Source organism: Mobula hypostoma, chromosome 6 (genome assembly GCF_963921235.1).
Source record: "Mobula hypostoma chromosome 6, sMobHyp1.1, whole genome shotgun sequence".
Taxonomy (NCBI): Eukaryota; Metazoa; Chordata; class Chondrichthyes; order Myliobatiformes; family Myliobatidae; genus Mobula; species Mobula hypostoma.
The window spans coordinates 8,873,368-8,895,186 of record NC_086102.1 but is presented as its reverse complement, the minus strand read 5'-3'; the positions used below and the strand labels follow the sequence as shown (position 1 = coordinate 8,895,186).

General features: G+C 43.4%; 1 protein-coding gene across 4 annotated transcripts in view; it reads left to right on the top strand.

The window, feature by feature from the left end:
* The window catches only part of usp25 (ubiquitin specific peptidase 25), a 243,587-nt gene that overhangs the window by 116,649 nt on the left and 105,119 nt on the right, over positions 1–21,819 (top strand). For all 4 annotated transcript variants that reach the window (XM_063050256.1, XM_063050258.1, XM_063050257.1 and 1 more), the window contains exons 8-16: positions 1,277–1,353; positions 2,387–2,460; positions 3,541–3,698; positions 9,038–9,165; positions 11,646–11,741; positions 14,776–14,943; positions 15,602–15,810; positions 17,409–17,479; positions 20,519–20,747. In XM_063050256.1, the coding sequence (XP_062906326.1) occupies positions 1,277–1,353; positions 2,387–2,460; positions 3,541–3,698; positions 9,038–9,165; positions 11,646–11,741; positions 14,776–14,943; positions 15,602–15,810; positions 17,409–17,479; positions 20,519–20,747 (1,210 nt within the window). The remainder of the gene's footprint in view (positions 1–1,276; positions 1,354–2,386; positions 2,461–3,540; positions 3,699–9,037; positions 9,166–11,645; positions 11,742–14,775; positions 14,944–15,601; positions 15,811–17,408; positions 17,480–20,518; positions 20,748–21,819) is intronic.

Sequence of the window (21,819 nt, the reverse complement as noted above, 5' to 3'; positions counted from 1 at the left end):
GAATAGTCAGCATGCCAGGTCGTGCCTTACAACTATAATCACTCACCAATCACACTATGATAATACAGGTAATAGCCATTTGAATCTACACATTCTACACATTAAAGGTCAATAATTGTTCAGAATTAGCAAAATAACTGTGCAATAGTAAATGTCACCCTAGAATCCTTCATCTGCTTCCTTATCTGCCTTGGTTTGTCAAATGGCTCTGGCCTCCTCCTGTGCAAAGGGGACCTATGCTCTCCAAAACCCTCACTTGCCTGGGCACGTTATCTGTAAACTGTCCCTGCCTGGATATTATCATAGCATTGCCTTGTTAACGATTTTCACAGCTGTTGGCCTCTTTTCCCTTCTTGTGTAAAGCCCACTATCATACCCATTGGCAAATGTAAACAGATGCGTGACTGGAATTTGGATTATTTAGTCTGTCACACGTTGATCTTGTAACTTCCTGCAGCCTTTCAGTCCTGTTGAAGTCCCTCCAGTTCTAGTCTTGTCTAACCTTTTAATTCGTCACCTTTCATCTGTGTGTTTCCTACTCTACCTATAGCTCAGCATCTCTCCATCTTGTTCTCCTTCAGAATATTCCTTGAAGATCGTTCCTTTCATCAAACTTTCAGTAGTTGGTTCTAACTTGTTGTTTTATCAAATTATAGAACATAGAACAGTACATGGCCTTCAGCCCACGACATTGTGCCAGTCTTTTAACCTACTCCAAAATCAATCTAACTCTTCTCCCACATAGCCCTCCATTTTTCTTTCAACCATGTGCCTGTATAAAAGTTTCTTAAATGTTTCTAATGTATGTGCCTTTACCACCATACCAGGCAAGTATATTCCATGCACTCACCTCTCTCTGTGTGATAAAACCTGCCTCTACATCCCTCCCTATACTTTCCTTCGCTCACCTTAAAATTATGCCCCTTCCTGTATTGGGCATTCCACCTTGGGGAAAAAGTTAATGGCTATCAGCTATATGTATCAAGTCTCACACCTCTTTCAAGCTACCTGTCATCTTCTTGATAAATGTTCCCATCTCGTGTGCTAGAGTACCATATCTTGAACATGCACGTGGCTCTTTAATAAGTATTTATAATCCTCTGTACCTTCTTCCCCACCTTTTTATTCTGTCGTCTTCCCCCTTCCTTTCCAGTCCTGAAGAATTGTCTCAGCCTGAAACATCAACTGTTTATTCATTTCCATACCTGGTGCATACCCTGCGCTGAGTTCCTGCAGCATTTTGTGTGTGTTTAAAGTCCTCTCTCTTATTTTGTAGCAAGATGTGAGTGAGTTTACACACAAGCTTTTGGACTGGTTAGAAGATGCATTTCAGGTGAAGGCAGAAGAAGAGAGGTAAGCGGAAATACATCTCAAGGCGAAATTGTGAAGTTAGTTATTATCCACATGAATTGCTGTTCTGTGATTGTACTTAATGCATTAACTACACTCCTGCACTTTCCCTCACTAGTGAATGTGAGCTGTCCCACCTGTAAATTCACTCCTCATTCCATATTCCTCTGCGTTGCTTGTAGTATATAGGTAGATCTAATTGTATGTGTGACAAATAAGCTACTCTCTATTACATAGCTTTTATAGAAGCAGGAAATACATTTCAGTAAACCTGCACATTGCTTCATAGAGTATTACAGTGTCTTATTTTCTTCTGGGGATTTCAGAATCAGAATCAGGTTTAATATCATCAGCATATGTTGTAAAATCAGTTAACTTTGCAGCAGTACAATGCAATACATGATAATAGAGATAAAAAGCTGTGAATTACTCTAAGTATATTAAATAAGTAAGTTAAATAAGCAGTGCAGAAAATAGGAAATAAAAAGTAATGAGGTAGTGTTCACGGGTTCAATGTCCATTCAGACACTGGAGCAGAAGACTCGGCAGTCCTACTTTCACGGTGTATTGAACCCATCAATCTGAATCTCTACATCGGGAAGGGATGGAGTTAACCAAGATTCCGTGAAACAAAAGACGCAAGTGGTCCTAATGTCCCTCTGATAAATCACCCTAGCTGTGAGATCAAAGGGGAAGAAGCAGGAAACACCAGAGATGTTCTGTAATGATTAATAAACCAATTGTTTGGAATCAAATGACCTTGCCTGGTGTCTCAGGGCTGGTTGTGTCTGCACCCACACCATCCCTTCTCCCGCCCGGCGCTCCTTCTCTGCCACCTGTGCCACACCACTCCTCCAGCGTTTCAGTCTTCTACTCCCATTTTTTGGTGCTTCTGCAAAATTTACAAATTTGCTCTCTGCTCCATGTTGACAAATACAGCATTGTGTAGAAGTCTTAGATATTATATGTGTCTAAGACTTTTGCACAGAACTGTATAACATTGAAATATGTTAACAAACTTCTGTTATTTTGTTAGAGATGGTGAAAAGCCAAAGAACCCAATGGTGGAACTCTTCTATGGGCGATTTCTGGCTGTTGGGATGCATGAAGGTAACACAGATCAAAGTTAATGTTGTGAAGATGCTATTTAGTGATTTTAGTTTTAAATCGTGATTTTTTTTTTCAATGTGGTCAGAGTTTGTTTGTAATCCTTTTTGTGTAATTTTACCTGTTTGCTGTCCTTCCTTGATCCTGGAGATACGTGCTTTCAGGCTGCTGAATGGAGGAAGAGGAAGAGAGTTTGTCCAGGGTAGGTGGGGTTTTCGATTATGTAGGTTGCTTTATGGAGGCAGCAAGAAGTGTCGACAGGGTCCACGGAGGTAGGCTGGTTTCTGTGATGAGCTATGACCATGACTCTGCAGTTTCTTGTGGTCCCAGGCAGAGCAGTTGCCATGTGAAGCTGTGTTATATCCAGGTAGGATGCTTTCTATGGTGCATCAATGAAAAGGGGACATGCCACATTTCTTCAGCATCCTGAGGAAGTCGAGGTGCTGCTGAGCTTTCTGGACCGTAGCTGGATCAGTTGATAGGGTAGTCTATTGGTGATCACTCCTAAAAGTTTGAAGCTCTCAACTCTCTTGAGCTCAGCACCACTGATGTAAACAGAAACATATGCATCGCCCCCTTCCTGAAGTTAATGACCAGCTCTTTCATTTTGCTGACGTTGAGGGGCAGGTTGTTATCGTGACACCATGTCACCAGTCTCTCTGTTTCCCTCTTGTATTCCGACTATTGTTCTTAAAGATTGAAGTTGGAGGAGTTGGGCTAGTACAGCAGTTAGTGTAACGCTATTACAGTGCCAGCAATGTGGGTTCAATTCCCGCTGCTGCCTGTAAAGAGTTTGTATATTCTCCCCTTGACTGCATGGTTTCCTCCCACAGTCCAAATTAGTAGGTTAATTGGTCACATGGGTTTCCTACGGGTGCTCCAGTTTCCTCCCACATTGCAAAGATATACCTAATAGTCACAATTGGCACCTTGGGCTTGTTGGGCCAGAAGAGCCTGTTACTGAATAAAAATTAATAAATGTCAATGCCCATGTACTGGGGAATCAGACATTAAATGAGCCTTTAGCCATACTAAAACTGTGAACATCAAGTTAACTTGAATACACCTCAAACTTTGCAACAGGGAAGAAGTTTGAGAACTCTGAGATGTTTGGCCAGTACCCTCTGCAGGTGAATGGATTTAAAGATCTCCATGAATGCCTGGAGGCTGCGATGGTTGAAGGGGAGATCGAGTCAGTACAGGTGGAAAATTCTGTGACATCCGCTAAGTCTGGACAAGAGGTGAGTTGTTTCTTAGCTCATGCCATGCTGAAGGTGATGTCCCACATGTTGATGTGTTGAAGGGAGAGACAACTTCAAGGGTCTCTGTTTATTTTGGCTTATCTTCCTCGCAGTCCAACTGCGAGCAGAAACCCAGAACAAATATTCTGGTGGAAATAGTCTTCCTTTCCTGCAGGATACTTTTCTATGTTATACTAAGTTTGGGATATTCACAGATCAGAATTTGTCGTATTCAGTAAGTATAAAATCTGAAAGTTTAGGACACTGTTTCATAGAAACATAGAAAACCTACAGCATAATACAGGCCCTTCGGCCCACAAAGTTGTGCCGAACATGTCCCTGCCTTAGAAATTACTAGGCTTACCTATACCTATCCAAAAGTCTCTGAAAAGGCACTATCATATCCGCCTCCACCACCATTGCCGGCAGCCCATTCCACACACTCACCACTTTCTGAGTTAAAAAAACTTACCCTTGACATCTCCTCTGTACCTACTCCCCAGCATCTTAAACCTGTGTCCTCTTGTGGCACCATTTCAGTCCTGGGAAAAGGCCTCTGACTCTCAACATGATCAATGCCTCTCATCATCTTATATACCTCTTTCAGGTCACCTCTCATCCTCCGTTGCTCCAAGGAAAAAAGGCTGAGTTCACTCAGCCTATTCTCATAAGGCATGCTCCCCAACCCAGGCAACATCCTTGTTAATCTCCTCTGCACCCTTTCTATGGCTTCCACATCCTTCCTGTAGTGAGGCGACCAGAACTGAGCACAATACTCCAAGTGGGGTCTGACTAGGGTCCTATGTAGCTGCAACATTACCTCTCAGCTCCTAAATTCAATTCCACGATTGATGAAGGCCAAAACACCGTACGCCTTCTTAACCGCAGAGTCAACCTGTGCAGCTGCTTTGAGCGTCCTATGGACTCGGACCCCAAGATCCCTCTGTTCCTCACACTGCCAAGAGTCTTACCATTAATACTATAATCTGCCATCATATTTGACCTACCGAAATGAACCACTTCACATTTATCTGGGTTGGACTCCATCTGTCACTTCTCAGCCCAGTTTTGCATCCTATCGATGTCCCGTTGTAACTCTGACAGCCCTCCACACTATCCACAACATCTCTAACCTTTGTGTCATCAGCAAATTTAGTAACCCATCCCTCCATTTCCTCATCCAGATCATTTATAAAAATCACAAAGAGAAGGGGTCCTAGAACAGATCCCTGAGGCACTCCACTGGTGACCAGCCTCCATGCAGAATATGACCCGTCTACAACCACTCTTTGCCTTCTGTGGGCAAGCCAGTTCTGCATCCACAAAGCAATGTCCCCTTGGATCCCATGCCTCCTTACTTCCTCAATAAGCCTTGCATGGGATACCTTGTCAAATGCCTTAAATCCATATACACTACATCTACTGCTCTACCTTCATCAATGTGTTTAGTCACATCCTCAAAAAAATTCATTCAGCCTTATAAGGCACGACCTGCCCTTGACAAAGCCATGCTGACTATTCCTAATCATATCATACCTCTCCAAATGTTCATAAGTCCTGCCTCTCAGGATCTTCTCCATCAGCTTACCAACCACTGAGGTAAGGCTCACTGCCTATAATTTCCTGTGCTATCTCTGCTCCCTTTCTTGAATATAGGAACAACATCCGCAACCTTCCAATCCTCCGGAACCTCTCTTGTCCTCATTGATGATGCAAAGGTCATTGCCAGAGGCTCAGCGATCTCCTCCCTTGCCTCCCACAGTAGTCTGGGGTACATCTCATCCAGTTCCGGCGACTTATCCAAGTTGATGCTTTCCAAAAGCTGCAGCACATCCTCTTTTTTAATATCTACATGCTCAAGCTTTTCAGTCTGCTGCAAGTCTTCACAACAATCACCAAGATCTTTTTCCGTAGTGAATACTGAAGTAGAGTATTCATTAAGTACCTCTGCTATTTCCTCCAGTTTCATACATACTTTCCCACTGTCACACTTGATAGGTCCTATTCTTTCACGTCTTATCCTCTTGCTCTTCACATACTTGTAGAATGCCTTGGAGTTTTCCTTAATCCTGCCCATGAAGGCCTTCTCATGGCCCCTTCTGGCTCTCATAATTTCCATCTTAAGCTCCTTCCTATTAGCCTTATAATCTTCTAGATCTCTAACATTACCTAGCTCGCTGAACCTTCTGTAAGCTTTTCTTCTTGACCAGATTTATTACAGCCTTTGTACACCACGGTTCCTGTACCCTACCATAATTTCCCTGTCTCATTGGAACGTACCTGTGCAGAACTCCACAGAAATATCCCCTGAACATTTGCCACATTTCTTCTGTACTTTTCCCTGAGAACATCTAGTCATAGTCATAGTAATACTTTATTGATCCCGGGGGAAATTGGTTTTCCTTACAGTTGCACCATAAATAATTAAATAGTAATATAACCATAAATAGATAAATAGTAATATGTAAATTATGCCAGGAAATAAGTCCAGGACCAGCCTATTGGCTCGGGGTGTCTGACCCTCCAAGGGAGGTGTTGTAAAGTCTGATGGCCACAGGCAGGAATGACCTCTTATGACGCTGTGTGTTGCATCTCGGTGGAATGAGTGGCTGAATGTACTCCTGTGCCCAACCAGTCCATTATGTAGTGGATGGGAGACATTGTCCAAAATTGCATGCAACTTGGACAGCATCCTCTTTTCAGACACCACCATCAGAGAGTCCAGTTCCAGCCCCACAACATCACTGGCCTTACGAATCTGTTTCCAATTTAAGCTTCCAATTTCCTCCCTGATAGCCTCATAATTCCCCTTACTCCAATTAAACGCTTTTCTAACTTGTCTGTTCCTATTTCTCTCCAGTGCTATTGTAAAGGAGACAGAATTATGATCACTATCTCCAATATGCTCTCCCACTGAGAGATCTGACACCTGACCAGGTTCATTTCCCAATACCAAATCAAGTACAGCCTCTCTTCTTGTAGGCTTATCTACATATTATGAACACACCTAACAAACACTACCCCATCTAAACCCCTTGCTCTACGGAGATGCCAATCAATATTTGGGAAATTAAAATCTCCGATCACGGCAACTCTGTTATTATTACACTTTTCCAGGATCTGTTTCCCTATCTGCTCCTGGATATCCCTGTTACTATTGGGCGGCCTATAAAAAACACCCCGTGAAGTTATTGACCCCTTCTTGTTCCTAACCTCCACCCACAGAGACTGCAGACAATCCCTCCATGGCGTCCACCTTTTCTGCAGCCGTGACACTATCCCTGATCAACAGTGCCACTCCCCCACCTCTTTTGCCTCCCTCCCTGTCCTTTCTGAAACATCTGAAACCCAGCTCTTGAAGTAACCATTCCTGTCCCTGAGCCAGCCAAGTCTCTGTAATGGCCATAACATCATATCTCCAAGTACTGATCCACACTGTAAGCTCATCTGCTTTATTCACAACACTCCTTGCGTTAAAATAGACGCATCTCAAACCTTCGGTCTGAGCGCTTTCCTTCCCTATCACCTGCCTATCCTCCCTCTCGCACTGTTTACAAGCTTTCTCTATTTGTGAGCCAACCTGCTCTTCCCCGGTCTCTTCAGTTCGGTTCCCACCCTCCAACAATTCTAGTTTAAACTCTCCACAGTAGCATTAGCAAACCTCCCCACCAGGATATTGGTCCCCCTGGGATTCAAGTGCAACCCGTCCTTTTTGTACAGGTTACACCTGCCCCAAAAGAGGTCCCAATGATCCAGAGATCCGAATCCCTACCCCCTGCTTCAATCCCTCAGCCATCCATTTATCCTCCACCTCATTCTATTCCTATTCTCACTGTCACGTGGCACAGGCAGTAATCCTGAGATTACTACCTTAGCGGTCCTGCGTCTCAACTTCTTTCCTAACTCCCTGTACTCTTTTTTTCAGGACCTCTTCCCTTTTCCTACTTATGTCATTGGTACCAATATGTACCGCAACCTCTGGCTGTTCTCCCTCCAACTGCAGGATATTTTGGACACTATCTGAAACATCCAGGACTCTGGCACCTGGGAGGCAAACTACCATCCGAGTTTCTTTCCTGCGTCCACAGAATCACCTGTCTGACCCCTATAGAGTCCCCTATCACTACTGCCTTCCTCTTCCTTTCCTTTCCCTACCCTTCTGAGCCACAGGGCCAGACTCTGTGCCAGAGGCACTGTCGCTTCCCCCAGGTAGGCTGTTCCCCCCCCCCCAACAGTACTCAAACAGGAGTACTGATTGTGAAGGGGTACAGCCACAGGGGTACTCTCTAGTACCTGACTCTTCCCCTTCCCTCTCCTGGCTGTGACCCTCAGGCCAGAGACACAGAATCTTATGTGGTTTGGTATTCATGATAGAGGTGCAGATAGGGTGCCATGGTAATAGTGCGTTGTTATTATAGCTTGGGACGTTCCACAGCTTGGAGCTCAATTCTGGCGCCATTCTGTAAAGAGTGTCTGTGAAATGCATGGGTTTTCCCCAGGTGCTCTGGTTTCCTCTCATAGTTCAAAGACTTACAAGGTGAGTTAATTGGTCATTGTAAATTGTCCCATGATTAGGTGAGTGTTACATTAGGATTGTGGCGTTACTGCAGCCGTATGGCTCAAAGGGCTGTATCACTGATTAAAATTCTAAAAATATTATTTATTCAAAGGATTACGATCGACTTAATTCTCATAATTAAGCCTGGATGGTGGAGGATCTTTAATGGATGGCTCAATAAAGGGTTTTGTCTTGAAATGTCAACTGTTTATTCCTTTCCATACATGCTGCTTGACCTAATTTCCTCCAGGGCTTCCAGCATCTGCAGAAACTCCTGCATTTTTGATTGATTTTGCCATCTTGGGGCAATTCCTCCTGTCAATACTACCATTGGTAGGGAGAAATTCTCTTCTCCAAAGAGCCTTATTTTTTTCTTAATCGGAATTAATGAAAATTTTAGAAACTTACAATAGTAATTTTTGGATAAGAGAACTGGGGGATTTTGGGAATCCAGAAGGAAAGTGGACTCAATGTAGAGAAATCCCCATGACTGACAGAGCATGGTTAAAGGACACAATTGTCCACTCTGACTTTTGATACTTAAGATTCATTACAAGGCACATTTAACAAATAACTAACTTGATTCTCCTCAGGGTTTGGTTCTGTTATTCACAAACTGTCCCTAACAGCTGTAGTAACACACACAATGTGCTAGAGGAACTATGGAAGGGTTTAAAGAGTCGAGGTTTTGGGCCGAGACCAGGCTTAATATTCATCTCAGAAATACAAGTGATCAGGCTCCGATTTCTGTTAATGACATGTTTCTTTTTTGTCTCCACAGCACTGGTTTACTGCACTCCCACCTGTACTAACTTTCGAACTTTCCAGATTTGAGTTTAATCAAGCTTTGGGAAGGCCTGAGAAGATTCATCATAAACTGGAATTTCCATCAGTCTTGTACATGGACAGGTATTGGGCTTAATTAGCATTACTTTGAGAAGACTAGAAAACAAAAGCAAAACTGTAATGTAGAGGTTTTATCAGGCTTTGGTCAGTCTGCACTTGGAGTATTGTGAGCAGTTTTGGGCCCTTTATCTAAGAAAGGATGTGCTGGCATTGGAGAGCATCCAGAGGAGGTTGACAGGAATGATCCTAGGAATGAAAGGATTAATGTATGAGGAGCTTTTGATGTCTTTGTACTTGCTATACAACCTGTACTCACTGGAGTTCAGAAGATTGAGTGGTGATCTCATTGAAACCTATCAAATATTGAAAGGCCTGCATGGAGAGGATGTTTTGTTGCCCTAGTGGGAGAATTTAGGACCAGAGGGCACAGCCTCAAAATAGAACAATGTCGCTCTAGAATGGAGATGAAGAGAGTAATTTCTTTAGCCAGAGGATACTGAATCTGTAGAATCCATTGCCACAGGCAGCTGTAGAGGGCAAGTCTTTGGGTATATTTAAAGCAGAGTTTTCTTGATTAGTAAAGGTGTCAAAAGTTACGAGAAGGCATGAGAATGGTGTTGAGAGGGATAATAAAGCAGCCATGATGGAATGGTGGAGGAAACTTGATGGGCTGAATGGCCTAATTGTGCTGCTATGTCTTATGTTCATGTCCCTGCTTTGCTTCGTAACAGTACTAAAGAAATAACTGATTTTTAAATGTCAGCGTTAACATGGTAAATCACACCAAGTTGTGTCATCAGATAACAAAAAACAGCAAGAAACACAGAACGGTGACCAAAATCTTCGTTGGAGAAGGGGCTTTCAAAGGCTGTCGGAAGAAGAAATCCGACATTTGAGGATGGATGGGGGAGGGAAAGAGTTGGTGGAATAGTAATGCAGACTTTAAAAGGTCTTATTCTGTTCTGCTCTGTGGAATTCTCTGATATCATCACTATCTTCTTGATATAGTTGATTCTTGGTGAGTATCAGACCATAGGATATAGGAGCAGAAGTAAGCCATTCAGCCCATTGAGTCTGCTCCATCATTCAATCACAGGCTGATCCAATTCTTCCAGTCATCCCAACTCCCCTGCCTTCTCCACATACCCTTTGATGCCCTGGCTAATCAAGAACCTATCTATCTCTGCCTTAAATGCACTCAATGACCCAATGACTTGTCCCGCACAGCCGCTTGTGGCAACAAATTCCACAGATTTACCACCCTCTGACTAAAATAATTTCTCCGCATCTCTGTTCTAAATGGACGTCCTTCAATCCTGGAGTTGTGCCCGCTTGTCCTAGACTCCCCTTCCATGGGAAATAACTTTGCCATATCTGATCTGTTCAGGCCTTCTAACATTTGGAATGTTTCTGTGAGATACTCCCTCATTCTCCTGAACTCCAGGGAATACAGCCCAAGAGCTGCCAGACATTCCTTTTTATGGTAACGCTTTCATTCCTGGAATCATTCTCGTGAATCTTCTCTGAACCCCCTCCAACGTGAGTATATCCTTTCTAAAATAAGGAGCCCAAAACAGAATGCAATACTCCAAGTGTGGTCTCACGAGTGCCTTATAGGGCCTCAGCATCACACCCCTGCTCTTATATTTTATACCTCTAGAAGTGAATGCCAACATTGCATTTGTCGCCTTCACCACCAACTCAACCTGGAGGTTAACCTTTAGGATATCCTGCACAAGGACTCCCAAGTCCCTTCGCATCGCTGCATTTTGAATTCTCTCCTCATTTAAATAATAGTCTGCCCGTTTATTTCTACCACCGAAATGCATGACCATACACTTTACAACATTGTGTTTCATGTGTCACTTCTTTGCCCATTCCCCTAAACTATCTAAGTCTCTCTGCAAGCTTTCTGTTTCCTCAACACTACCTGCTCCTCCACCTATCTTTGTATCATCAGCAAATTTAGCCACAAATCCATTAATCCTATAGTCCAAATTGTTGACATACATCATAAAAAGCAGCGGTCCCAACACCAACCCCTGTGGAACTCCACTGGTAACTGGCAGGCAGCCAGAATAGGATCTCTTTATTCCCACTCTGTTTTCTGCCTGTCAGCCAATGCTCCACCCATGCTTGTTATTTCCCTGTAATCCTGTGGGCTCTTATCTTGCTAAGCAGCCTCATGTGTGGCACTTCGTCAAAGGCCTTCTGAAAATCCAAGTACATCACATCTACTGCACCTCCTTTGTCTACCCTGCTTGTAATTTCCTCAGAAAACTGCAGTAGGTTAGTCAGGTAAGATTTTCCTTTCAGGAAACCATGCTGACCTTGGCCCATCTTGTTATGTGCCTCCAGGTACTCCATAATCTCATTGCCAACAATCAATTCCAACAACTTCCCAACTACTGATGTCAGGCTAACAGGTCTATAGTTCCCTTTCTGCAGCCTCCCACCCTTCTTAACTAGTGGAGCAACATCTGCAATTAATAAAACTTTAAGATTAATTGGTGATACATTTTGTTTTTGAAAACAATGCACAGGTACATGGATAAAAATCGGGAAATAACCAGGATCAAACGGGAAGAGATCCGACGTCTGAAGGAACATCTCACAGTACTGCAGCAGCGATTGGAAAGGTACGTGAGCATCTGGAGTGTGTAATTGGCCATTAGCAAACACAGTAGCATAGCAGTTAGTCTGACAGTATTACAACATCAGCAACCTTGGTTCAGTCACAGCGCCATCTGTAAAGAGTTTGTACATTCTCCCTGTGACTGCATGGGTTTCCTCCAGGTGCTTTGGTTTTCTCCCATATTCCAAAAATGTACGGATTGGTAGCTTAATTGGTCACATGGGTGGTATAAGCTTCTTGGTCCGGAAGGGCCTGTTACCGTGCTGTTTCTCTAACTAGAAATACATCAATCAAATTAAAAAGGCAACAAAACAACCTGATACAGCCACTGTCAGGCGCAACTAGTTTAAAAGCTCAAACACCACCACCTCAAAGGCAGTTAGTGTGGGCAGTAAATGCTCAGCTAGATAAGGATGCCCATGTTACAGGACTGAATTAAAAAAGCAAGGCTGTAGATTTTTCTGGTCTGCTAATTGATAATTGTTTGAAAATTGTGTTCAATTCTCGTAACCTCAATGCAGGTAGGATGTAGAAACTTTAGAGAGGGTGTAGAGGAGACTTACCAGGACTAGGGAGTACGTGTTATGAGGATAGGTTGAGCGAACTAGGGTTTTTTTCCCTTGGAGTGAAGAAGGATGAGAGGCTAATATGAGGGAGCATAATTTTAAGAGGATTGTATAGGAATGATGTCAGAAATAGCAATAGTGTTAGGTGTGTGGAATGGGTAATGGTAGAGGCAGATACATTATTGTTTATGAGACTCTAAGGCACATGAATGATAGAAAAACGGAGAGCTACATTGGAGGAAGGGGTTAGATTGATCTTAGAGTAGGTTAAAGGGTCAGCGCAACATCATGGGCTGAAGGGATTGCACTGTGCTATACTGTTCTATGTTCTTTTTACTGAGGTACAGTGAAAAGCTTTTGTTTGGCTGTCATCCAAGCAGATCATTCCATTATATAAGAATGTCAAGGTATATCAAGGGAAAAAAGTACAGAATATTGTGCTACAGTTACAGAGAAAAGTGCAGGTAGAAAATAGAGTGCAAGGCCATGACAAAGTAGATTGGGAGAACAGGAGGATATGGCGTTACATAAACAGCAAAGGACACTGAAATAATAAGGAAATGGGAACAGAAGAATATCGAAAGTTAGAGTTGAGATTGTTGTCAAATGCACAACTACAGGTGCAATGAAAAGCATCATAACAACACAATTCTTCCAAGAACGTACACAGTTAGAACAGAAGTGTCTATTTTAGTTTAAAGTGATCATAATGTTGCTAAAATGTTGAGGTTATCTTTTTTTCTGGTTGCTTCAAGAGCCGAATGGTTGAAGGGTAGTAGCTGTTCTTGTACCAGGTGGTGTGGGGCTTCGGGCTTCTGTACCTCCTGCTCCATGATAGTTGCAAGAAGGTGATAGGATTATGTGAAAAGTAGGAGGAACAAGGCTCATGCAAAGCATAAGTAGCAATGCAAAAGAGTTGGATTGAACGGCTAGTTTCCAGGAATTCAGATATCTAACGTTTAAATACTGTAATTACGCACCTCAGTGGCATAATCTTTATTTGCTGTGCCATTCCAGGGATATGGATGAATTAATTGCTTATGTTTCCTAATGTCATAGAGTCAGAACACTACAGCACAGAAACAAGCTCTTTGACCCATCTAGTCTGTGCCAAATCATTATTTTGCCTAGCTGCACCCGGACTATAGCCCTCCCATCCATGTGCCTATCCAAATTTCTCTTGAATGTTAAAATTGAACCTGCATCCACTACTTCAGTGGTCCCCAACCACCGGGCTGCAAAGCATGTGCTACCGGGCCGCGAGGAAGCGATATGATTTGTTGATATGAGTCAGCTGCACCTTTCCTCATTCCCTGTCACACCCACTGTTGAACTTCAACACACACGAGGTCATTACCCACGCATCATCCATGTCAGCGTGGGAAGAAGATCAACTCCTCGAGCTTGCAAATGATGGCGGGCTGAAAAGTATGTTTGACATAACATCTCTGCCGGCATTCTGGATCAAAGTCAAGGCTAGGTATCCTGAGATAGCCATGAAAGCACTGAAAACATTGCTTCCATTTCCAACATCATATCGCTGTGGCTGGGTTTTCTGCAATGAATGTAACGAAAACTAAATTGCGGAATAAACTGGACATAAGGAACACCCTTCGAGTATCGCTGTCTCCCATCGCCCCTCGATGGGACTGTCTTGTTGCAGGGAAACAAGCCCAGGGCTCCAACTGATTCACCGATATTGGTGTGTTGCAATGATCTTATATGTTCATACAGGGAAAATATATGTTGTGTGTTTAATATCCAAATGTTACTTAAAATGTTATGATGCTGTTGACTTATAAGTGACTTATCACTATATTCATGTGAGGAAAATATGCGCTGCGTGTTTAATATTAAATTCGTTAGATAAACCCTCTTAGAAATGAAATTGAGTGTATTAGCCACTTATAAGTGACTTATAGTTGACTTATAACCTATATTCTGGTCGTGATTAACACCCCTCCCCCCCAGGGTTGCCAACTGTCCCGTATTAGCCGGGACATCTCGTATATTGGACTAAATTGGTTTGTCCCATATGGGACCGCCCTTGCTAAGGTAGAGAGTCCCTATGAAACCTTTCATGCCAAAATGGCGTAAAGTGAAGAAGCAAATTACCATTAATTTATATGGGAAAATTTTTTGAGCATTCCCAGACCCAAAAAAACCCTACTAAATCATACCAAATAACACATAAAATCTAAAATAACACTAACATAACCTCTCTCCCCCGCCCTCTCCCTCTCTCTCTCTCTCTCTCTCTCTCTCTCACTCTCACTCTCTCTCTCTCTCTCTCTCTCTCACTCTCACTCTCACTCTCACTCTCACTCTCACTCTCACTCTCACTCTCACTCTCACTCTCACTCTCACTCTCACTCTCTCTCTCTCCTCCCCCCTCCCCTGCCCTCCCACCTTTGCCTGCACTGACTATATCCTGCTGAACTATTGCCACTGTTCTGTTTCCTCTCTTGCTAGGTATTTAAGCTATGGTTCTGGCCCCAAGCGCTTCCCACTGGCCGATGTCCTCCAGTATGCCTTAGAGTTTGCGTCCAGTAAGCCTGTGTGTACGTCACCAGTGGAAGATGTTGAAACAGCTCCCCCCAACAGTACGACAGCACCACAAACAACAACAAGACTGGAAAGGTTTGTATATGCAGCCTTAAATTAAGATTTGCTTATATTTTTCATAAGTTTGAGCCTCAGTGGCCACATTTGTCAGTTATACCTTGTTAATACAAATATCTAATCAGCCTATCACGTGGCAGCTACTCAGAACATAGAAGCATGTAGACATGGCCAAGAGATTCAGTTGTTGTTCAGATCAAACATCAGAATTGGGGAAAAAATATGACCTAAGTGACTTTGACTGTGCAATGATTGTTGGTCCCAGACAAGGTAGTTTGAGTACCTCAGAAACTGCTGATCTCCTGGGATTTTCACACACAACAGTCTAGAGTTTATGGAGAATGGTGCATAAAACAAAAACATTGAGTGAGTGGCAGTTCTATGTGCTAAAACGCTCTTTTAAGGTGGTTTGTTGAGATGTCAGAGGCAAATGGCCAGACTAGTTCAAGCTGACAGGAAGGCGACAGTAACTCAAATAACCACGTTACAACAATGTTGTGTAGAAGAGCCTCTCTGAGCTCACACCAAAGCTTGAAGTGCGTGGTCTACAGCAACAGAAAACCTCTCCGGGTTCCAGTCCTGTACCTAATAAAGTGGCCACTGAAAGTAAAAGTTGGGCACTGTTGTTAACATGGTTAGCTAACCAACTGTCTTTATTACTCCAAACTGCCAACAGCCCGACGGAACAGGGACCAGTGGCACCTACAGACTCCCCTTGCACACCTCCTCTTCAGAGACCAATTGTCCACAAGCCGTTCACGCAATCCAGGGTCCCGCCGGAAATCCCAATGCACCCTGCACCACGGCACATCACTGAGGACGAGCTGAGGGTATTGGAAGGTTGTCTACATCGATGGAGAACGGAGGTGGAGAATGACACCAGAGGTATGAGCTTCTCTCTCTACCCTCCCTTACCCCTGCCCTGCCGCAGATCTGTAAACCGGTTATCCTGATATTCCCCTGCTGGCCCATTGTTCATATGGTGGCCCAAGAGGATGTGGTCCATAGGTCACTATAAAACTGAAAAGTATTTGAGATTAGTGGTTGTGAATTGGTCTCTTTAAAAACATTTAGATCCTGGCTATCTATCTCTACAGCGTGGTCCAGGCCCTTCCAGCCCTTTGAGCTGTGCCACCCCCAGTAATCCCACCAGCCTGATTTTGCCCTAACCTAATCACAGGACAATTTACAATGATCAGTTAACTTACCTCATGCTTCTTTGGACTGTGGGAGGAAACCAGAGCACCCAGAGAAATCCCACACGTTCCATGGGGAGGGCGTACAGAGACTCCTCACAGAACGATGCTGGAATTGAACTCTGAACTGTGGAATACTCCAAGCTGTAATAGCATTGTGCAAACTGCTAAATTACCATGGCACCAGTTTAGAGATTTCCAGGTAGATAAAGTAGTAGTAGTAGTCATACTCTATTGATCCCGGGGGAAATTGGTTTTCGTTACAGTTGCACCATAAATAATTAAATAGTAATAGAACCATAAATAGTTAAATAGTAATATGTAAATTATGCCAGGAAATAAGTCCAGGACCAGCCTATCGACTCAGGGTGTCTGACCCTCCAAGGGAGGAGTTGTAAAGTTTGATGGCCACAGGCAGGAATGATTTCCTATGACACTCTGTGTTGCATCTCGGTGGAATGAGTCTCTGGCTGAATGTACTCCTGTGCCCAACCAGTCCATTATGTAGTGGATGGGAGTTATTGTCCAAGATGGCATGCAACTTGGACAGCGTCCTCTTTTCAGACACCACCGTCAGAGAGTCCAGTTCCATCCCCACAACATCACTGGCCTTACGAATGAGTTTGTTGATTCTGTTGGTGTCTGCTACCCTCAGCCTGCTGCCCCAGCACACAACAGCAAACATGATCGCACTGGCCAGCGCAGACTCGTTGTAACAACAGCTTTTGTCACATTGACCTTCATAAGATTATTGAGTAAAGGGACTGGGGAAGGTGGAACCCTAGGGAATGTTAAGGAACAGACTGCAGGGGTTCCCAAATTGGGGTCCACGGATCCCTTGATTAATAGTAGGGGCATAAAGGAAGAGGGACCCCTGGAATAGAGGGACCTTGGTCTACAAGTTCATAGATTCTGAAAGGTAAACATGAGAGATTCTGTAGATGCTGGAAATTCAGAGCAACACACACAAAATGCTGGAGAAACTCAGCAAGTCAAGCAGCAGCTGTGGAGAGGGATAATCAGTTGACATTTCTGACCGAGACCCTTCATCAAGATTGGATAGGAAGAGGTTATTCTTTCGAGATTTTATAGGGATGCTATGGGAATTTTCTTCTGAGTTAATATTCAGCAAATAATTAAAAGTGGGAAGTCTGAGTTTCTAGCTGCAAATCTGAAATCAGAATTGCTGGTGTTATTTAGATTTCAGACACTGACCCCACGGGGGGGGCGGCGTAAGCTGTCTTTATCATTCAACCCGCCAACAGGCATTTTCTGGTGTCTTTTCAGATCTGCAGGAGAGCATTGCTCGGCTTCACCGCACCATCGACCTGATGTACACGGACAAGACCATGATGCAAGTGAGTGCATTGCCTGCGTGACTTCTTCCTGTGCTGCAGGCGGACTGCTGCAAACATAAACAGGTCGAGTGAAGAGCGGAGTCCACTGTGCAGACGTCCATTGGTCCGGGTGTGAATAGCGGGGAAGCAGCAAGTACATGATTCCAGAGTCAAACAGCAACTCGTATTCCAAAGGGGGAAAAGACAGGAAAATGTTTCAACTGGGAACTCGTGATTATCAGAATCAGAACACTATAGGTGGTGTAGGGGTTAACGTAACACTTTACAGGTGGTGTAGGGGTAGTGTAACACTTGACAGCACCAGTGATCGCATTCAGGAATCATTTTCCAATGTTGTCTGTAAGGAATGTGTATGTTCTCCCCGTGACCAAGTGGGTTTCCTTCAGGTGCTCCAACTTCCTCCCACAGTCCAAAAACATACAGATTAAGGTTAGTGAGTTGTGGGCATGTTATATTGGCGCTGGAAACAAGGCAACACTTGCAGGCTGCCTGCAAATCGATGCTTGGACTGTGTTGGTCATTCACACCAACAACATGATTCACTGTATGTTTCAATGTACATGTGACAAATAAAGGTAATCTCTTTTATCACGTAGAACAAGCAATCGATGGGAGTGATGGACACGGGTTCAATTGCAACACTTGAAGTTGAACACTTGAACAGAGAAGTTTGGATAAGTACTGCTAGAGTAGGTTACATGGTCAACACAACCTTGTGGGCCAAAGGGCCTGTAATGTAACTATGATGCAGCTCTATAAAACTCTGGTTAGGCCACACTTGGAGTACTGTGTCCAGTTCTGGTCACCTCACTATAGGAAGGATGTGGAAGCATTGGAAAGGGTACAGAGGAGATTGACCAGGATGCTGCCTGGTTTAGAGAGTATGCATTATGATCAGAGATTAAGGGAGCTAGGGCTTTACTCTTTGGAGAGAAAGAGGATGAGAGGAGACATGATAGAGGTGTACAAGATAATAAGAGGAATAGATAGAGTAGATAGCCAGCGCCTCTTCCCCAGGGCACCACTGCTCAATACAAGAGGACATGGCTTTAAGGTAAGGGGTGGGAAGTTCAAGGGGGATATTGGATGAAGGTTTTTTACTCAGAGAGTGGTTGGTGCGTGGAATACACTGCCTGAGTCAGTGGTGGAGGCAGGTACACTAGTGAAGTTTAAGAGACTACTAGACAGGTATATGGAGGAATTTAAAGTGGGGTTTATATGGGAGGCAGGGTTTGTGGGTCGGCACAACACTGTGGGCCGAAGGGCCTGTACTGTGCTGTACTATTCTATGTTCTATGTTCTAATGTGCTGTAGATGTCTATGTTTCTAAGTACGTGGATAGGAGAGATATGGAAGGCTGTGGTTCTAGTGGAGAACTACCACCATCCCTGGCTGTGCGTTCCACTATATATGTAAAAAAAAAACTTAGCACTAATCTGAGTGATGTGTTACACAGTCTCAGCAGGCAAGTAATAATCATATTGGGGTGCCATGGTAGCGTAGCAGTAGTGTGACACTATTATAGCTTGGGGCATCAGAGTTCGGAGTTCAGTTCTGTACAGGAGTTTATATGTTCTTTCCTGTGAACACATGGGTTTCCTCCCAGTGCTCCAGTTTATTCCAGCATTCCAAAGGTGTACTGGTTAGTATGTTAATTGGTCATTGTAAATTGTCCTGTGATTAGGCAAGAGTTAAATCTGTTGCTGTTTGGGATTATAAATACGTCTGGGATTATATTAATATCTTATTATAAATTGGTAAGTGGTAGTTGCGGGTTTTATTTCAACATTTGAGAGAAGTTTGGATAGGTATGTGGATATGACAGGTATGGAGGGCTTCTGGTTCAGGTCCAGGTTGATGGGGTTAGGTAGAGTAACAGTTTGGCACGAGCTGAAGGGTCTGTTTCTCTGCTCTAGTTTACATTGACTATGTGGTTGACTGTAAGGAGGATAGCTTCAGACTACAGGGTAATACTGCAAAGTTCAAATTAAATTTATTGTCAAATTATGTTAACGGGATTAGTCAATGAATCAATGAAAAACTACACACAGTCTACCAAGCAACCAATGTGCAAAGTACGACATACTGTGCAAATACACGAAAAAAGTAAATAAGTAATAAATAATGTCAAGAGCATGAGTTATAGAATCCTTGAAAGTTAGTCCATAGGTTGTGAATTAGTTCAGAGTTAAGGTGAGTGAAGTTATCCGCACTGGTTCAGGAGCCTGATGGTTGAAGTATAATAACTGTTCCTGAACCTGGTGGTGTGGGACCTAAGGCTTCTGTACCTCTACAGCAGGAGACGATGCATTGCACGATGTGGACCAATGTTCCCTCTATTTTATTTTACAGCTACACGGACCAAGCGTTCCTCAGAGTAAGAAGGTTTTACACAGCCTGAAAACTGTGCGGCACTTTAATATTAACATTTTATCTAAGAGAACATTCCAGCTGCGCGGCAACAAAGGCTACATATGTGGGAATGTTTCAATTAAGGTGTGGCCGTGCAGCTTACAGGAAACTGGTGTGGAGGAACTAAGAAAGCTGTTTATTCATTTATTTAAAGATACAGCGTGGAATAGGACCTTCTGAGCTGAAGCTGCATTGCCTTGCTACCCACTTATTTAACCCTAGTCTATGATCAATTAACCTACTACTCAGTATGTCTTTGGGATTCCCTCAGTGCTTTGGTTTCCTTCCATAATCCAAAGACATGTCGGTTAGTAGGCCAGTTGGTCATTGTAAATTGTGCTGCGATTAGGCTACGGTTAAACTGATGGCTTGCTGTGCAGCATGGTTCATTGGGCTGTTCTGCACTGTATCTCAAAATAAATAGATTTAAAAAATGGGACTAGGCAGGATGACAGTTCAGTATGGATGAGATGGGCGGAAGGGCCTGTTTCTGTGCTATAGTGCTGTATGACTCTATATTATTAAAATGCATACCAGAATCTGCTGTAACAGCTGATGCATTTATTTACATAATATCTGTATCTCTAATGTACTGAGTGCTTGTCATAACTTCCCTTTGCACTCTAGGTTCCTTACCGATTGCATGCCGTCTTGGTGCACGAGGGTCAGGCGAATGCTGGACACTACTGGGCCTATATCCATGATCACCACCACGAGAAGTGGATGAAATATAACGACATTGCTGTTACCAAATCCTCCTGGGAGGAGCTTGAACGAGACTCCTTTGGCGGCTACCGGAATGCTAGTGCCTACTGCTTAATGTACATCAATGACACAGACCGATACTTGATAGAAGGTAATTGCAGTAGGGGCATGCTCATATTTTCCAGTTCTGATAAAGGGTTTTGGCCCAAAATGTTAACTCTTTATTCCTCTCCATAAATGCTACCTGATCTACTGAGTTCCTTCAGCATTTTGTGTGTGTTCTTCAAGATTTCTAGCATTTACAAAATCTCTTGTGCTTACCTTTAAGAATCTATTGATTTGTAGACCAAAGTCCCTGTGTTCCTTAATATTCACTAGGGTCATTTCCTGGTGAATGATAACTGTATATGAGGCAGTATTTACATAGTATTGGCTACAATCAATGTTCCTCCCTGGAACATCCCAACTTTCTTGTTTGATTGAATACCTTGACATATGTTGCTTATGAAAGGTGGCCTTCTCATTCCTGAGTCACGTGGCTGTTAGCAGAGTTAGCTAATGAGCCAAATTTGTATAAGAGTCCCAGTGCGAAAGTTGCATGTGTAAAGAAAATACCTCTAACATCCTCACTATACTTCCCTCCAATCACCTTAAAATTATGCCACCTTATAAGGCATGAAGAGTCTTGACCCGAAACGTTGACTGTTTCCCTCCACAAATGCTGCCTGACAGAACATAGAACATAGAATAGTACAGCACAGTACAGGCCCTTCAGCCCACAATGTTGTGCCGACCCTCAAACCCTGCCTCCCATATAAGCCCCCACCTTAGATTCCTCCATATACCTGTCTAGTAGTCTCTTAAACTTCACTAGTGTATCTGCCTCCACCACTGACTCAGGCAGTGCATTCCACGCTCCAACCACTCTCTGAGTAAAAAAACCTTCCTCTAATATCCCCCTTGAACTTCCCACCCCTTACCTTAAAGCCATGTCCTCTTGTATTGAGCAGTGGTACCCTGGGGAAGAGGCGCTGGCTATCCACTCTATCTATTCCTCTTATTATCTTGTACACCTCTATCATGTCTCCTCTCATCCTCCTTCTCTCCAAAGAGTAAAGCCCTAGCTCCCTTAATCTCTGATCATAATGCATACTTTCTAAACCAGGCAGCATCCTGGTAAATCTCCTCTGTACCCTTTCCAATGCTTCCACATCCTCCCTATA